The sequence below is a fragment of the Cottoperca gobio genome, chromosome 15 (genome assembly GCF_900634415.1).
Source record: "Cottoperca gobio chromosome 15, fCotGob3.1, whole genome shotgun sequence".
Classification (NCBI taxonomy): Eukaryota; Metazoa; Chordata; class Actinopteri; order Perciformes; family Bovichtidae; genus Cottoperca; species Cottoperca gobio.
Window position 1 is genome coordinate 18,572,246 of NC_041369.1, and position 17,864 is coordinate 18,590,109.

General features: G+C 40.7%; 1 protein-coding gene across 1 annotated transcript; it reads left to right on the forward strand.

Moving 5' to 3' along the window:
• Positions 1-16: 16 nt before the first annotated feature.
• LOC115019914 (uncharacterized) lies at positions 17-7,114 on the forward strand. Its single transcript, XM_029449625.1, has 2 exons — positions 17-571; positions 4,809-7,114. The coding sequence occupies exon 2, from the start codon at positions 4,892-4,894 to the stop codon at positions 5,705-5,707; it is 816 nt and encodes a 271-aa protein (XP_029305485.1). The 5' UTR covers positions 17-571; positions 4,809-4,891; the 3' UTR covers positions 5,708-7,114.
• Positions 7,115-17,864: the final 10,750 nt, after the last annotated feature.

Consider the following 17,864-nt stretch of genomic DNA (forward strand, 5'->3'; position numbering starts at 1 on the left):
TTTTGTTAGCTAAATTAACTGTAATGTAATGTAATGTAATTATTTAATAAATCCCCTCAAATGTATATCGCTGTATCCATGAGATACAACCTATGGATACAACTAAAGCTTTTGAAGATAATATTTCCGACAGCACTTGAATGCAGCAAAGGTTTATTCAGTGTTTTGTCACGTTACCGGGAAATTACCAGTTTTTCCCGGGAATCTTTCCAAAGAAATGCTTCATGTCGGGAAAGATTTAATCTTTATGGCAGTAAATTGATAAACTACTGATAGAATAATTATCAAAAAGTTATTCTGCGTAGTTATAAATATAACTTTCACATACAGAAAGAAATGTTTTAAAAATATGGCTGTGATTTCTTTATCTGTATGACATAACATAATCTATCAAAAAAATAGGTTTCAGACCTGTTCTGATAAAACCAAGCATATGTGTGTCTGCAGTACTTGAGGCTGAACTCAGTCTGTACGTCCCCCATCCTGACGTCAGCTGGATGTGGGATCTTTCCTCCCCATCCCAGCCTCAGACTGACGCATTCACATATCAGCTCTTCAGCAGCAACTTGAGGTAAGTTACACTCCAGAAAACTGAGACACTTACTATCTGTGTACTAGCATTGATGATCATTTACTGGACTTTAACATCTATTATAATGTGTGCCCTGCAGTTTGACTTTCAAAGAAACAGAAAGCCAAGCCTTGCTATATATTCTCATATTACATTACAGAGCGTGTGCATTCCTGTGTCTGTGTTATGTAATAGAAACATTCTCGCAGATCTGTTTTGATGGAAAACTGTAAAATGTGTCACAGATAAACACTGCAACTGCTTCTGATGTTTGATTGACCGTATGTCATCCTACTGTGGATTTCTGAGAGGAGAAATGATAGCTTGAAGTAGATGAGAGTTTTCACTGAATGACTCTTAAGCTTAATGTTTAAGTCACTTCAGATCCAAGTGAGTGATTCATAGCTAAGCCAGATATGTGGGCAAACATTCATTTGTATCTAAGTGGGGGAAAAGTCTTTACAGCCACAGAACTGAAGGAATGTACTCCAGACATAACGTGTGTAGTACTTAACAATGTTCAGGCTTGAGGGAAAACCAAACAGTGTCACTCTAAATCTCCATCTTTACACATTTCCACCTAAGCTTGGCAGAGCAAGGTGGTCGTAACAGTAAAACAGTCTGTTGTACTGTATGTTGTCATTTACTGTTGTTTTATGCCGGTCCGCTGTCTGCCTTTGCTCTCAGCACAACATTTACATCATGAATAGTTATAGTCATTATGCTTCATGTCTTACAGCAACTTTTACAGTGTCGAGAAAAATGTTTCCTTTAAGATCGAGTGCATGAGCCCATGAGTATAGGAGGGGGGGGGGGGGCTGATTTAAGGTTTTTTTTAAATTACAAAAACAAAGATGTTGTTTTAAAGGAAAAGCTCGACATTGAAATATGCTTATGTGCTTTCTTGCCGAGATAATGAGGCGCTGAAAGTAAAAATGTGATATAGGCCTATTATGAATATATATCTCACTTTCCTCACATTCAAGACAGAAGTTCATGTGAAACATGTTATGTGTAATTGTTAAAAATATGTTTATATGTCAAAATCTAAATCTAAATGTTAAAATGTGCAAAGGGGTTTTTTTAGTTACAGATTTGCTGAGTGTCTTCCAGAATTCTCTTTTTGCACAGATGAAATATCACATGTGATCACATTAAGTGTGATGTAGAGGTGCGCTTTCTTATTTACCGTACACACCTGAGATATTTGTTCTTATCTAACGCTCAGCAAGAAAGCAAAGACGTGTGTTTCCCAACATTAAAAATGAGTATATGTATAGTAAGTCTTCCAACGACAAAAGAAGTTGTTTTTCCACGACCTCTAGCACTTTCTTCAATGTTGAAAAATAAATCTTTTTTTGGCAATATAGTTAAGGTTTGGTTTTATGTTTGAAAATGACTCCTTCATTAAATCAGGGGACCTTTGGTTAAAGTCAAGCAGCGGTTGCGGTCAGGCTTTTACAAAACAACATTGTCGTGCTTCGTCATAATTACTACGGCTGCTACAGGGCTTTGTCCGGTTCAGCATAGACTTCTGTCGTTTGTTTGACACTCGAGTGACGGATGCTTGTTGTTCTTCTTGGAAGGAATGTCTCAACTAATCCTTTGTTCAAATTATTGGGGATTTCCATCGAAAATGTACCTTTTTGAGAATCAAAAGCTTCCTGTCTGCACAGCTGAGAGGTGGCTCTATGAAGTTTGTGACTTGCTTTTTCACAGAGGATGGCAACTGGAGTCAGCTTTGAGTCACAGCTGTTGCCAAAAGTGAGGGCAACATGTTACACGTATCAAAAAAGTTATTTTTTATCTGTTTAAAGGACATTTTTTTATAGACTAAACCAAGTTAGTGTACAACTTGCCACAGCCGGGCACTGTTTATTTGAGTAAGTGTTACTCAAACATAATTAAATATTGCATTTGTATTTGATTTGGTAATCTAGTGAGTAGTTATAGTTAAAAAGGTGGATGTTGCGTTGATTCATAAATAAACTACAGTTGAAAGAATAAATCATGGAGTGGCTGTTTTTACAGTAATCATTTTGGGAACAATGGAGGTGTATGGCTTTGGCTACTTAAACTATAGGTGTTTTTAAAGGTGTTTTTGTTGGATTAGTTAATAATAAAAATACAGAATATCTTTAGACTTTAAAAAAAACACTGCGGTCATCACATGTTATTAGTTTAATAGCTTCTTTTTCATCATTAAAACATTTCTTCATATAGTATTTTATCTACTGTGAGGTATTTTTAAAAGCAAAAGCAAAAGCAAAAGCCCATTTAACTGAGCTGCTAGCTGTAACTGTAGCTAAACATTGTTTACACCCACAAAACTATGTTTTCCCCGTAATCTCCAAATATATCAGGTTGAATTTCATGTATAAATGTTGCACAATACAATCTGCAGTATTTCCCTTTCATCCATAGAAATCATGGGATCTTGGGTTTGAATGTTTCATCGGTGTAAACATGATAGAGCTTCAAGGAAGAGTTGAAACATCATATACAATAATGCTACGATGCCGTGAGTGTGGAATGTGGAATAAGAGTATTTGTTCTCCTTCAAGGAATACAAAAGGGCTGTGAAGCCAGTGGTTAAACATACTTTAGATAATGCACTTCTGTTTAATGTCACATGAGGCCAACAGAAGAATGTAGTGGTCAGCTCGGCCCTGGCTTCAGAACGAGGCAGAGAGTCACGTTCCTGGTCGAGACCTTTGTAAAAGCCAAGCTTTGCCTGGAATCTCAAAGCACATCTCCACAGTTATAATTTTCTAAATGTGTGTGTATGTGTGAAATTCAATGTGGGATCCCAGTGCCAAGTGACGTGCAGGAAGAACACACCCATCCGTGTGTGTGTGTGTGTGTGTGTGTGCGTGTGTCAAAGTACTGATCCAAACCAGCTGTCAGTATGTCCACATCCCCTCTCTTCACGTCTTGGTAAGCCAATACTTAATGGATGGTGAGACACAGGGGAGCGACCTCGGAGCATTTTACTCCAATAACAAGAATCTTCTGTATGAAAGTTGACCTGCGCTGAAAGAGGGCTCGGTTTGTTTATATGACCCAAAGCATTGTCTTTTCACATAAACATTTCACTCATGGCAGTTAAGCTTTGCCACAAAAATGTAAAGGTTAATATCTAATGTCAAGGTAATTGTATTATGTGCCGATGAAATGGAAGTTCACACACTGGAGTAAAAGAAGCGTAGGACAAATGTGTTACCAATAGATACATTTATAAGTCACACCTGGAGTGCAACAAAGGAAGAAATGTTCAGATTCCTAACCTTGGGGGAGTTCCTCACACATTACACATCATCAGCTTTGTGGAAACTAATAAGTGTCCTCATTTATTTAGTTTGTAATTCTATATTTATTCACACTGTTTAAAGATACAGAGCTTACAGTGGCGCTCGCCGCTCGGGGCTACATTAACTGCTGCTAGCGTAGCACACCCGAATCTTCAACAGAACTGTTGGTGATCCAGTTGCATTGTGGGTAATGTAGGCGGCAGGTTTAGACAAGAAAGAAGAGATGTGTAAAATTAAAAAGGCAATATCTTTGATCCTCAAGACTGGATATACAAGTAAAATCAGTTCCACCTCTAAACAAATGCTACTTACACATGAATGTGTAATATTCTAATGATATATAGTGATTTATTCTTTATTCTATGTATTTCTTTATATATATCGGACAGTGCACATTGATCGACAGTAACGTTAACAACATCTAAATCTGTTGACACAACTTAAAATGACAAACGATACAAATAATTATCTACATAATAAAGTTACAATGAAAATAAGATAATAAACTGAAACATTTGATGCCATTATATATGTACTTATATTGAAAAAAATACTGCATGTTCTGAAAGTAAGATTATTATTGCAATACAGAACATAACTAAGAATAATAAACACATTTCTTTGGTGCGTCCACTTCTTACAGAAGGAATCCTTTAAGTTTCTTCATCAGGATCCTGTTTATAGCAAACAGAAGTAAATACCAGAAACATTAAATACAGCCACTAATTTAAACAGTTTGCCGTTCTTGTGTCTTACTGGTTTTAGATTTACCTCACAGGTAAGTAAATCCCACAAAATGTCTGAGTTCTTCTTCCACTAGTTGCCTTTACACAACTTATTATGCAGTAAATACAGCGTGATGAGTTTAGAGGTCGTGTATGTGTGTTCTTATCTTTACTTGAATGTGTGTGTTCTCTTTTCTATAGGCTCAGGTATATGCACCTGAACACACACACATCCACACATGAACACCAGTCAACATGCTGCCTGAGACTCTCCTGCAGCAGTGATGCCTGCCTTCAGCCCCCCCGCCCCTCTCCTCTGTGTGCTGCTGTGTGTGTCGGTGGCTCTCCAGCGCTCTGACCTGCGACTGGCTTATGTGACCCACAACAGCTTTTTCTACTACTCCTGCAGCCAGGATCCACAACCCTGCAGCGTCTCATCCCTTACAGACTGCAGATGCAAGGACATCCAGCTTTCCACGCTGCATCGCCCCCAGTCGCACTCGTCTCCCGTTTTCCGAATGAGACGTTTAACTGTTTGGTTCACGTCGCCGTTGAACACGGCACGTCTGCTCAACAACTCGGAGGTGAGGCACCTCACGCTGATCCACTGTGGCCCTGGAGGATCCAGAGAGACACCTTCTTCTTCCCTGGAGGGACATTTTGCTGTGCAGCACCTGGAGAGGCTGACGGTGGTGAACCTGGCGCAGAGGCTGGTTCACCAATGTCCAGATGCAAACAGATTCAAGAACACAGACTCAAACAGTGACTCCAACAGAGATAATGGTGCGCTCCTCGACACAAATAGATTCCACAGGGATAAAGACACAAACCTGGACATGGTTGGGGACATGTTTAGAGATTCCTTGGCTTTGTCCTCTCCCCGGATCCAAGACATCTTCCTGGGCAGGGAGCTGGGAGCAGCGTTTCACGAACAGGCCAGACTGGGGATCATCCAAAGCTCGGTGCTGGAGTGGGGAGCAGAGGCCAAAGCCTACACAGTTCAGACACACATAGACAACGACGGCGTGCTGCCCTTCCCCGACCTTCACCTGCCAAAATTACCTGAGACATCTGTCATATTTGTCAGCTTTGTGTATTGATACCAAGTTACTTTTTGAGGAGTGCAGGTTAGAACAACGAGAGGAAGATGATCTTTTGTCCACTGTCCTGCACGGCAGTGGTCGTATTACAGAAACTTCTTAATTCTTAAGATAAGATAGTAAGAGTCGAAGATAAGATTTAAGTGTTGGTAACATTTCGTTGTGTGAAAGCAATAAAAGAGAAGCCGTGTGGATTAAACTAGTTGGGGGGGAAAGTGGAAGTTCAGACAGTTTAACAGTTATAGCAAAGTTATCTTAAGTTACGATAGGAACATTGACTAAGGAACTGTTTATCTGTAATAGCTTTTTTATCAGGTCCTAATCACTATGGTTACTGAACAGATAAGAGAAGATCTGCAAGTTACAGCCCGACGGATGCACATTTTTGGATTAAGTTTAAGAATGTTGGTTCTTTTTTGTCGCAGGCCTACGCCTCTGATTTACATGGATAACTGGGTAACTCCAAAGTAGCCTCAGACCATCCACAGCTGTTTGTCAGCATGTTAGAAGCAAAATATGTCAACTCATGAGAGACCCTCGGAGGGACCAGAATATCCTGCCAACCCCCTCCAGCGGACGTGTCCTTGGCCTCTAAATGTTAAGAGTTGATGGTTTTATCCCCAAATGAGAGGAAAGTGGTGGTCGGGTGTCTTTGTTAACCAGTTGAGCATTTATTCACCCTTTTTTCCCCTCTCTACCACAAAGACAAATGTGAGCTTCCTTCATGAAGTGTATCCAAGTTCTGATCCAGTTGCTGAATTGACACTGAATATAAAGCTGCTGGCTGTTTTCAGTGTTTCACAAGGCCACGCTTGTCAAATGTGAAAAACAGAAGAGCTTACTTGTAGGCCAAAATGTCATCCCTAAAGGGAGGACATTGAGCTTATATGGACTGCGGTGCAGCATGAATCCCTCCCAGCTATGCTTTGGCATTTCTACAGCTGACCTCTGACCTCTGACCTCTGGTCCCTATGTAAAGGCAAGCAGAGACTTTTTCCTCTGGGATCAATGAAGTTGGATTTGAAACGCATGTTTTCTTCCATGATTTACCACAAGATGGCAGCAGATACATTTGAGTCAAAGGAATGAACTAACTGAAGTGTTAAGGAAAGACTGAGCTGACTGAAAGCAGGAGGAACATTTTATTTTTTCTTTATTTAAGTCTCTTACTCTTATAACATCTTATAAACATTAAATTCAACAAATGTGTCATGACGCATATCAGCACTTTAAAAGAGCTTGTGAGGAATGTTATTTGTTCGGATAGAGGTACATTGTTAAGCGTTAATAAAGTATGGCATGATATTGATTTGTTTACGAAAGTAAAATGATCAATGTCATTACGTGCATTTGTTTACAACAAAAACTGAAATAAATTATTTACTCATGACTTGTGAATTAAACATATTGATTGATGTTGTCCAACACTTGATTTGTAAGAGTCAGACATATAAAGTCTAAATTTAAAAAAGGATTGTTGCAGAAAATATCATCAATGTGTGTCTATATGTGTACATGTTGATACAGCGGCAACTCTACTATTGAAGACATATAAAACATATCTTATAATGGATTCAGAGTTTAGAAAAATGCTTTGCATAGGTCTGTAGTGGAGGGAAATCCACCTAAAGTCACATTTTAAAGGTGTGACCAGTCTGAAACAATATACGTACACATTTTATTTTGTTGCTTTTGGATATTTGTTTTACATCACTGATCTTTGTGAGATCTGCCTACAGCTGGATTAGTCATGTTAAAAGCTCCTGTGTCTATGGTTACATTTGTCAATTCGATAATGATTGCATTCCTGATTAAAGACGCTGTGTGTGCGCGCGCGTGTGCGTGTGTGTGTGTGTGTGTGTGCCTGTGTGTTTTGACTGCGTGTGTTGACTGTGTGCTGACACCTGCTCGAGAGCCTCCTATTTGCATGATAAACGTGCAACCCATCTTGTTAAACGTCCTGTGAATGTAAACTGATGTCGCCTGTTGATCCTGCACCTGAGAGGTCAGCGCCACCCACCCGACACACACCGGGGGCAATTACCGGAGAAATCCCCGGCTGTGGAGGCGGTGAGGCAGCCGGCCGCTCTCCTTATGGAAATCAATCCTAAAGGTTGGTGTGAATCGTGACCTCCACTTGGGATAATCTGAAGACAAACTACCGCCTGTAAAAAAAACCAAATCAATTACATGTTCAGTCTGATACTCATGGTGCACGGAGCGCTGTGAATGCGCGCGGTTAATATTTATGTCAGTCTAAAAAAGGTGGACAGTCCCAGACTAAATCGGATGGATTTTTTTAGGTCGGCTCTCCCTCCACTGCACCCCTCCACGTGAGTCTTTAACCACGCTGCCGCCGTCCCCTCACCGGCAGTTTAGCAGTAAAACATTTTTATAATCAGACGTTATTGTTCGCCGCCTCCTTGTGGGAGATGCGCCCATGTTCATTTTTTAAAAGGGCAAATCAGCCATAATTCAGTTTATAAACTGCAGCGCGCAGGGGAGAAATGCCTGGATGAATATTCATTAGAGACCGCCCGAACTGCCACGCTCGGTGATTCATTGGGCATATGTAAATATCACTCACTTTAATTGCCCCTAAACTGACTCAACATAATGTTGTCATTAGCAAATTATTACTTATTTGTGATACTAATGGTACGGTATGGCGCGCAGTGCTGAAGCTCCACATATATGATTGCAATTACAGCCCTTTTTATTCACAGGGTGACTGCGGAGTCTGATGCATCTGCTGTGTGTGTGTGTGTGTGTGTGTGTGTGTGTGTGTGTGTGTATGTGTGCGCGCGTGTGTGTGTGGCTAAGGTGCCAACAATTAATTTCAGTGACATGCACGGACGACTTGAGTCGATCCAGTCATTAGACACAAACACAACACACACATCACAGACAGACCGAACTCAGGACGGTTTTATGGACATTTTAATGTATGTTTATGTATCTGTATCATCTGGACTGACTTCAGAATTAGCAGGAAATTATTTCTCCCCTGAAACTTCTTAACCCTTAATTTAGTTCCTTATTCCGGTAGCTAATTATATCACCATTCATTAAAAAAAAAAAGCTCAATTAAAACAACATTAATGGTTAATTTTGCGTAATTCTTAAACGCATAAGAAAATAAACTAATGGTTTCAAAAATGTGATGAATGCTTAAAGATAGACAATCAAAATTTGATTATTTCATAAATGACCATGAATAAAATGACAGATTTTGAACTATAATTTCTAATACTGATTTTTGTATCCCAATAATTCAGAAAGTGCAGTTCAATTAAGTTGAACTGGAATCTGCATTAAAATAAATCCAAAGAGGAACAACAACATTTGCTTCATGCACAGAGAATGATTTGATCTTTTGATATTTGCAGTTCAATGTGTATCTTGAATTGTTTGCTTGTATCTTGATTAAGTTTTACATTTGAGTTGTAAAATCACAAATCTCAGTAAACCACAATCTTCTTATCTTCTTATCTTGCAAATAGTCCTGATATGTCTGGTCTGAAATGATCACATTCAAACACAAAGTGGATCTTTACTTTTAGCCAGTTGTGAAGAAAAGTTTACCAAATTCATGGAGACAATCCTAAATACGCTGCTGTCCCAAAATGTTTGTATTCATCTTAAATCTCCTCAAATCCCCCCTAAAAAATGACTCATTGTATGTTAATCTGAAGAAAAACGATCAGGGATTAATGATACTTTGTGGATTTACAATTGTGAGATTTATTAATTTAAACACAAAGAAAGTTTTGTTTTAGAAAACAAAGCTTGGCATCAGATTTCCGACATTTACCTAAATCCTCTGACTCTAAACTCCTCCATGACTCACCCTAAAACCAGAGGCTGTCGTATTTTTTAAAATAAACTACTGTTGTATTTGTTTTTAAGAAAAATCCCTCCCTATTTGTCACAGTCTGCACAACACGACACGGTGTGGAGTTGTTTTATAGAGGCAGCAGCAGTTTGAAACAACAACCATGACAAAACAAGCCAACAAAACAGAGGGAGAGAGAAGGACAGGCAGGGACAAATAATGATGTGTGTGTGTGTGTGTGTGTGTGTGTGTGTGTGTGTGTGTGTGTGTGTGTGTGTGTGTGTGCGTGTGTGCGTGTGTGTGTGTGTGTGTACACGCGGATGTGTGCGCATATGTCTGCATCTGTGAGAGAGTGTGAGGGAGCTAATAAAGTAATGTGATGGATGATCTCCTTTCTCCCAGAGGGACCAGCACCATGTAAATTGGCCCACACAATGCATTATGGATAAGGCAGTTGAGATTATAGCTTGTTAATGTGTCCCTCCCTCGTCCCCTCCCTCTCCTCTCGCCTCTCTCGCCTCTCTCTCTCTCTCTCTCTTCCTCCCCCCTCTCTCTCTCTCTCTCTCTCTCTCTCTCTCTCTCTCTCTCTCTCTCTCTCACCATCCCTCTGGTTCGGCTCAGGCAGGGACATGGTCACCTCATTGTCGGGGCGCGTGGGTCTTTTAGGTGCAGACAGAGAGGGAGAGGAGCTGTGCTGCAGCGATCTGCCAGCCTTAGTGGAGTAAGTTTGTGTGTGTAAAACCTATATTACTGACAATGTGGGGACAGAAATGTTTTCACGCAGTCACATCACGAGGACTCACCTCACGGTCCCCACAAGGTGAAATGTTACATTTATGGGTTAAGATTTTGTTTTTAGTTACAGTTAAGATTAGGTTTGGTATGTAGTCCTCCTAAGTGACAAAAACAAGTTATTGTGTGTGTGTGTGTGTGTGTGTGTGTGTGTGTGTGTGTGTGTGTGTGTGTGTGTGTGAGTGTGAGTGTGTGTGTGACAGCGAGCCATGCAGCCAGCAGAGAAAGTCCGTCGGCAGGGGCCAGGGCTGTGGACATATGTCTCCTCCCTCCCTCCCCTCACCCACCCCCCCTCAGTCCTCCTAACAGGGTGCCAACCCCCCGCAACCTCCCTCCGTCCCCCTTTAACTCCCCCATCCTCCATCCCTCCTCCCTCCACTTTGCAGGCCTGTCCAGGGACCCATCGGGCCATCTGTTGAAGCAGGACCAGAGGAGCTGCTCTAGAGGAAACGCTACTGTAGCATGGCTTTGTGGCTAGCCTGACTGTCGCCAACTAGCAGGTGTGTGTGTGTGTGTGTGTGTGTGTGTGTGTGTGTGTGTGTGTGTGTGTGTGTGTGTGTGTGTGTGTGTGTGTGTGTGTGTGAGATGGCACATTGTGTTGGTTGCAGGGTGTGTGTCAGGGCATCCCAGGGCAGATGTTCCCTAGCACACATGTCCAACAAAAACAAACTGTTGTGTATTTTCTTGAGGGGGACTTTTATAATTTAAGATTGGTCGTAAAGGACTCTACCATTAAAAATGTGAGACTATATAAGTAATTAATGAGAAAACAGCACATTATTTCTCTCTTGTATATGAAAAGCTTAATTTATAAGCAATTAAACAACAACCTAAACTCACAACACTCAGAGGGTTCTCTTTACAATCCAGTCCCTTTCAGGCGTGCACCTCGTCAAGTTAACACGTCGGTCTCATGTCTGAATAAACAGGTCTGAAGAATTGAATGTGTGATTAGTGTAAGTCAGCAATGTTACGTATTTTTAGATTGGTTTCCTACTTTTCATGCCGTTAGCAGCTTCTTTTTATTTCAATCATCTATGAAAATCAATTTGCAGAGACCTGAAACTTGCTCGTGCTAGATAATTTATCACAATGAACACAGTCATCTTTTTAAAAATCTTTTAAAATTTAAATTCGAGGAGGCTTTGAGCAAGTCACATGCTTTGTTCTGAGTAAACTAAGCATTTTAGACAAAGAACCAGCAAACATACCTTGAATGAAACATGTTTTTGTTCAACTCTCCAATCTAACGTACTGACATTATTACCATGTACCCACAAATAAAGGGGACACATGTGTCCCGTGGTGTCCACCTTTCTCAAGTCAAACGTTTATAGTTTAAAGATGAAACTATTGACTAAGTGAAGAGTCAATCTTAAACTGTGTGGCACGCTTGGTAAATGATCAGCAGGGATGTAAAACATTATGCAATCTGTGCTCAACTGGCCAACAACATTCAAAACCAGCTGTATGGTCCTTAAATCGTCTAATAAACAAGTGTACAGGAACCAGCAGTAAAATGGCTGAATGATCCCTCTGAGGGCTCAACACCTGCACGCACTCAGCTCACCGAAACAGCTGCTCTGATACGCTGCGATGTTTGGAGATCTGCTCAGTAAATCTTGTTTTCTCTTTGTGACTTCAATCATCTGCGCAGAGACCTGGTACATTTGAGTGTCCTTGCACGGGGATATTTGAGCAAAGCTTTCTCACACCCTGCATCAATATTTCGGTTGTAAGTTGTAAAATATCGAACCGGAATAAAGATTTAAATACTAAAACACTTGCACATTATTGTTGCAACAATTATTCTAATTGCAGATGGATCTGGGAATAATATTTAATCTGTAAAATGTCAGAAACTGTTGAGAAATGTCTTCAAATTGCAAAGACATTCAATGTGTATGATGTAAATCAGAGAACAGGGGCACATCCTCACATCTTAGAAGCTGCAACCAGAGAAATCTTTTCTTGAAAATGAACTTAACTGATCTGTCAACTGACTAATTAATTAATCAACTAACTGTTTCAGCACCAGACACGTGTTTTGACTGCCAATGCTGACAAAGCAGGGCAGATTCTCCACAACCTTGAAATGGGTTATAATGGGGGTTTGAATCATGTACCGTGTTCTGGTGCGTCTTATTCTGACAATATAGACTAAGCCAAGCGAGCTTAGCGAGGTGTGTGTGTGTGTGTGTGTGTGTGTGTGTGTGTGTGTGTGTGTGTGGACCCTCCACGGCTGTGTGTGTGGGTGGTTGCCTCCACCCATTAGAACGGGTCATCTCTCTCTCATGGAGAGTTTTCACGGCTGTGGAGCGGATTAGGCGCAGAGAGAGAGGAGGAGGAGGAGAGAGGAGGAGGAGAGATTACCGGGCAGGCTGGAAGGAGGAAGGAGAGAATGACAAAAAGAGAGCATTAGCATCTACACTTCAGCATTTGTTTGTGGTATCGCGGACACTCGTCCGAAGTGCCCGGGTTTACAGTGAGTACAAATGGAGGAACAAGTAAATGCTGGCATCTCATCACAAGGAGGTCTGAAGAAAAGAGAGGGAATCATGTTGGGTTAAAGAGAAACAATCCTAACACAGTTATAATTACATATTTATACCACAACACTTTAAAAGAGAGGAATTAAGAGTGTTTCTGTCCAACTGCCAGGTTAACTCCCTGCAGGGAGGTGTGTGGTCCAAAGCTGGGCTGAAGTTGTGCATGTTCTTGATGTGTCATGCTTTGATTCAACACACACCAAATAAATGTGGTGGACATTAATTTGCACATAATCTTCATACTGTGAGCAAATGCACATTCTTCAGTCAATATTGGAATTGATTTGTTTTTATGATTTTTTTTTTTTGCATTACTTGTTTCTGCTTTTCTCTTTTTATGTTTGTTGTGACCGTTATGCACCAAAACACCAGTATGTTAAAAAAAACTACTTGAAAATGAGGATTTGGATTCAGATTTCTGACCCAAATTACTTTTATTGTTGCTCATGCCACGCCGATTTTCTGCTTTTTAAAAACACACAGTTTTGAGGAGTTTCGATTGCATATGTTAAACAGCAGCGTTTATATCGGGGAGCAATTTGGTGTGCAGATCTATGTGTTTTTGTTCTTACTCTATTATATCTGATCCAGCCCCCCCATCCCATCGCACTCTGTGATGTGCATGTCCTTTCCATCATTTATATATAGTCAAAAACATTTACCAGTCAAAGCATTAAACTTGACTGTAATTGAAAGTGTCAGTAAATCTCAATATTGCATGTTTGAACAATGCTCCGGGAATTATGTTGGAGATTCTGCAGAATTTGTTTCCAATACGACACCAAGTCGCCCTGAATTATTCTTAAAGGCTGCTAATGTACTGTCGCGTAGGGATAGAGCGATGTGTCACCACTTCATGATTCATGAGGTGAATGCATCATGAATATTCTACGTCCCGATATATTTTCATCACCATTAGCCAAACATCATTTAATTTTACTTTTTAAAATGAAATATAAAAAAAATGGTTGATGACTTAAAACACATGCATGTTGAAACACAAGAAAATGTACAAGTGTAAATAATAAATATGTATTGTATGTCTTCTCTGTATGCACGCAGCAGATAAACAGAATAGTTTTTCATGTGCCGAAAATGTGGTGTAACATTAGCCGACGCTCAAAACAATCTTTATTATCAGTAGAATCAATGCTTCAGGTATTCTGCCAGCCCCTGCTATGAATAAAAGTATCATAATTAAAATAAAATAAACACATTGCTTGTTAAATTTCCCTAAACCCTGATCAAATCTGTCACCCTGTATTATCAGTGCATGCTGAATGATTGGACGGTGAACAGACAAAGCAGGATACAAGTCATCAACAGAAGGCCAAACAAACGCACGACAACATTAAGGTCAAATCACGAAGACAAAGGACGCAAAGACATAAAAGAGAGAAGAAGTTGTCATCCCAGCTATTAGGACTATTTTCTGAATCTAGACATGTTCAGGCTAATATAGGACTCTTCTATTGCTGCTGTCATGAACTTATATTTCAAAATAACCCTCTAGTGTCTCGTGCAGTTCAGTCGGATGCGTCTCATATCTGAGTGTGTTGTGCCAGTGATATAAAGTCAACTTTCAGATGTATGTTAATAAAGTTCCTCAGTGAAAACACCTGTCAACATGTCACAACGCACACTCACTGTAAAGAAACAAAAACCCCACCTTAAAGTGTCTCCATGTCCCAGCTCATGATAGTCAGAGATGCTTTAATGAGAATATATGAACTTTCTTTATGTTTACTTCACATCTTAGTAGCTTTCTGAATGGAGCCTGAAGGTGATTAAGACTTAAAGTGAACCAAACATTAAACCAAACAAAGTTTCTCGTTTACAATTACAGTTTCTTAACTGCTGTCTTTCTCATTCACACACACACACACACACACACACACACACACACACACACACACACACACACACACACACACACACACACACACAAACACACACACGCACGAGGAGCACCAGCCGCCAGTTGGTCTTAAAGAGGCAAATTCCTCCGCAGCATTTTCTCAACATCGTAAAGCGTCTGCCGTTAAAGCGATGTTTTTTCAATCCGTCTGCTCTCCCTGACATTTCCAGATAACGTTGGCGTTAGGTTGATTTGGGGGAATTTGCACACCATATGCTGCTGTGTCAAACACCTTCATTTAAGCGTGCTATGGCTCTGCATTCCCTAATAGCAGCATCATTGGAGCTTGTTTATCTAATGTGCCTGTTAATGTTATTTATTGAGAGTCTGCCCGCTATCCAGTTCCTCCATGCATGCTAAGGAGACAGACATAAGATATGCAAATGCTAACGTCGGCCCAACTTCACGGCAGTAAAACAGAGCATTTGCATTTGATGTAGCACATAATAAACTGGTTATTAGCATTTTAAATGCGTCAAACAAACTTGAAAAATGTGGCCTGTGCTGGTGTGGTTTTTATTATTGCTGCGTGCAGTCAAAACACACACACACACACACACACACACACACACATGCCACACATACCTTCAAACACGTACAGAAAAGTGTGCATGTGCAGACACATAAATAAACACTGCTGTACACAGGAGCAAACTGCTGTCACAAGGCAAAGTGTCACAGGACAGATGATGTGTTTGATGAAGTTGTTTCTCTGTCTCTTTCTCTCTCATGCCACAAAGTTTCTCTCATAACATTAAAATATGCAGACGATTCATTTCCTCGACGATTCATCCTTCAGGCCCCCGGAAAAAGGAGGTCTGGTTTCAGCTTTGATGAGCAGCGACGACGAACAATCTGACTTAACAGTAACTGCTGTTGTCTCTGTACACAAGGCCTGCTGGTGATTCATGACAACGAGGAGTGTTGACCTCTGAACGTATTGAAACACAAGGTCAACCCTTGAAAACTGATTCAAGAAAGTGCGACACTTGCTTGAATGGCACCGTTGAAAAGCAGTTTAATTCTTAAACAATTGATTTAATAGTCAAGTCAATTTATATCACAAATCACACATTTGCTTCAAGGGGCTTTACAGTCTGTACAGCATACGACACCCTCTGTCCTTAGACCCTCCATTCAAATAAGGAAAAACTCCCCTTTACCAGGGAAACAATGGAAGAAACGTCAAGAGGAGCAACTGAGGACAGACACGCTATAGATGCTGTGTGTACAGAGCAGACCAACATAGTAAAATTACAAGGCCTATTAGCTTTTAATCATGCATTCACATGCGCATTATGGCTACCCCACATATACAGCGTTTCATTGCACTGTGGTTTGTTGACAACCTGAGAAATGAATGCAAATTAACGGTGAGAGAATATCAGACTGAGCGAGAGAAAGCGGGCACGAGAGCAGGAGGAGAGCTGCCTGAATTGGCTTTTCATTAGCAGTTAATGATGTGATAATCTCTCTAACAGTAACCAGGCCTTACACCCTGCAGGCTGCAATACTCTAATGAGGTGTGAGTGTTTGCATGTGTGTCTGCAGTCACACTTTTGTAAGTAAGTAACACTTAAGTAAAAGTAGCAACACAGCAGTGCAAAAAAAGCTATATTTAAGTAAAAGTACAACAATGTTTGCATCAAAATATACTAAAAGTAACAACATTATAAACGCTCATTTTGCAGAATATTAAAAATGTATTTGTTGATTACATTTTGTAGCAGTAACCTGAATATTTAGCAGTAACCTGAATATTTGAGAAGAAGTAAAAATGGAAATAGAGTCAATTTCCACCACTGCTTGTTCATATGAGAGGACTGTATTTGTGAAGGTATGCACGGTTACAACTCTGTGTGTGCTGATCTTGTTACATTAAGATTGAGATGGATGGACACACACACACACACACACACACACACACATACACACATTCATGTACGCAAGCCAGACCTGATCCAAACGTTCCTCTCTACGTGTACACCCTCACCCCATCACACCATCTTAAATCCTACATGTTAATCTCTCTCCTTCTCTCTGTCTTTCTCTCAAATGCACACAAACATACTCGCTTTCATTCTCCGCTTGCAGAGACCCCTGCTTCATTTTCTGGTCATGTGCACCCATTGCGAGGGGGCGAAGCGGACACAAAGTGACACAGGGAGCAGTATGGAGGGAGGAGAGGGGGGCGAGACTGGAGCTGCGGCCTGAAAGGAGGCGATGGGAGGTGTCCGATTGTCCCGCGCTGAAAGGGACAGTTAAAAGGAGAACCTTGTTGCAAAAGCTGGTGGGTCGGGCTGGAGGCTGGTTAAGTGCTGGTGGTGTGTGTAACTCTGTGTGTGTGTCTTTGTGTGCTTGTGTCTGTGTGAGTCTAATGAGGAGGAGGAGGAGGAGGAGGAGGAGGAGGAGGAGGAGGGTGACTGATGACCGAGGTGAGGATGATACTGGAGATGATGATTATAAAGGTTTTTTGGAAAATACACTTTCGCTTATGAGAAGATTGATACCACTTTCATATTGTCTGTTAAATGTGGCGGAGCGACAGCCAGCAGGTGATTAGCTTAGCTTAGCATAAAGAGTGGCAACAAGGGGAGGGAAACAGCTAGTCTGGCTCAGTGCAACGATGACAAAATCTGCCTAGCAGCGTCTCTACATCTCATAAATCTGCACGTTATATCTTGTTTTTATTTAATCCGTATTAAAACAAAAGTGTAAAAACAACACGAGTACAGCTGATCGTTATCATGTCTCATTCACATGCACGAAAACACACAATCATAATGTACACAACGAAGCGTGCGCAGGTAAGCGGGTCGGTAAAGACAGGCGGGTTTCATGCAGGCCTAATACAATAATTGGACGGGCTTATTGCCGCCATCTTTAATATTAAAAACTCAACATCAGGGAAGCCTTGTCCATCAGCGTATCATTAACGGACATGAGGGTGGTATTGATCTTCACATGTAGTCCAGAAAGTGGGTAAGTGCATCAGGGGGGGGTGCTCTTATTAAAACCCTTTTTGCTAAAAACTTCAACATTTAACTTTATGAATGAAGCGAA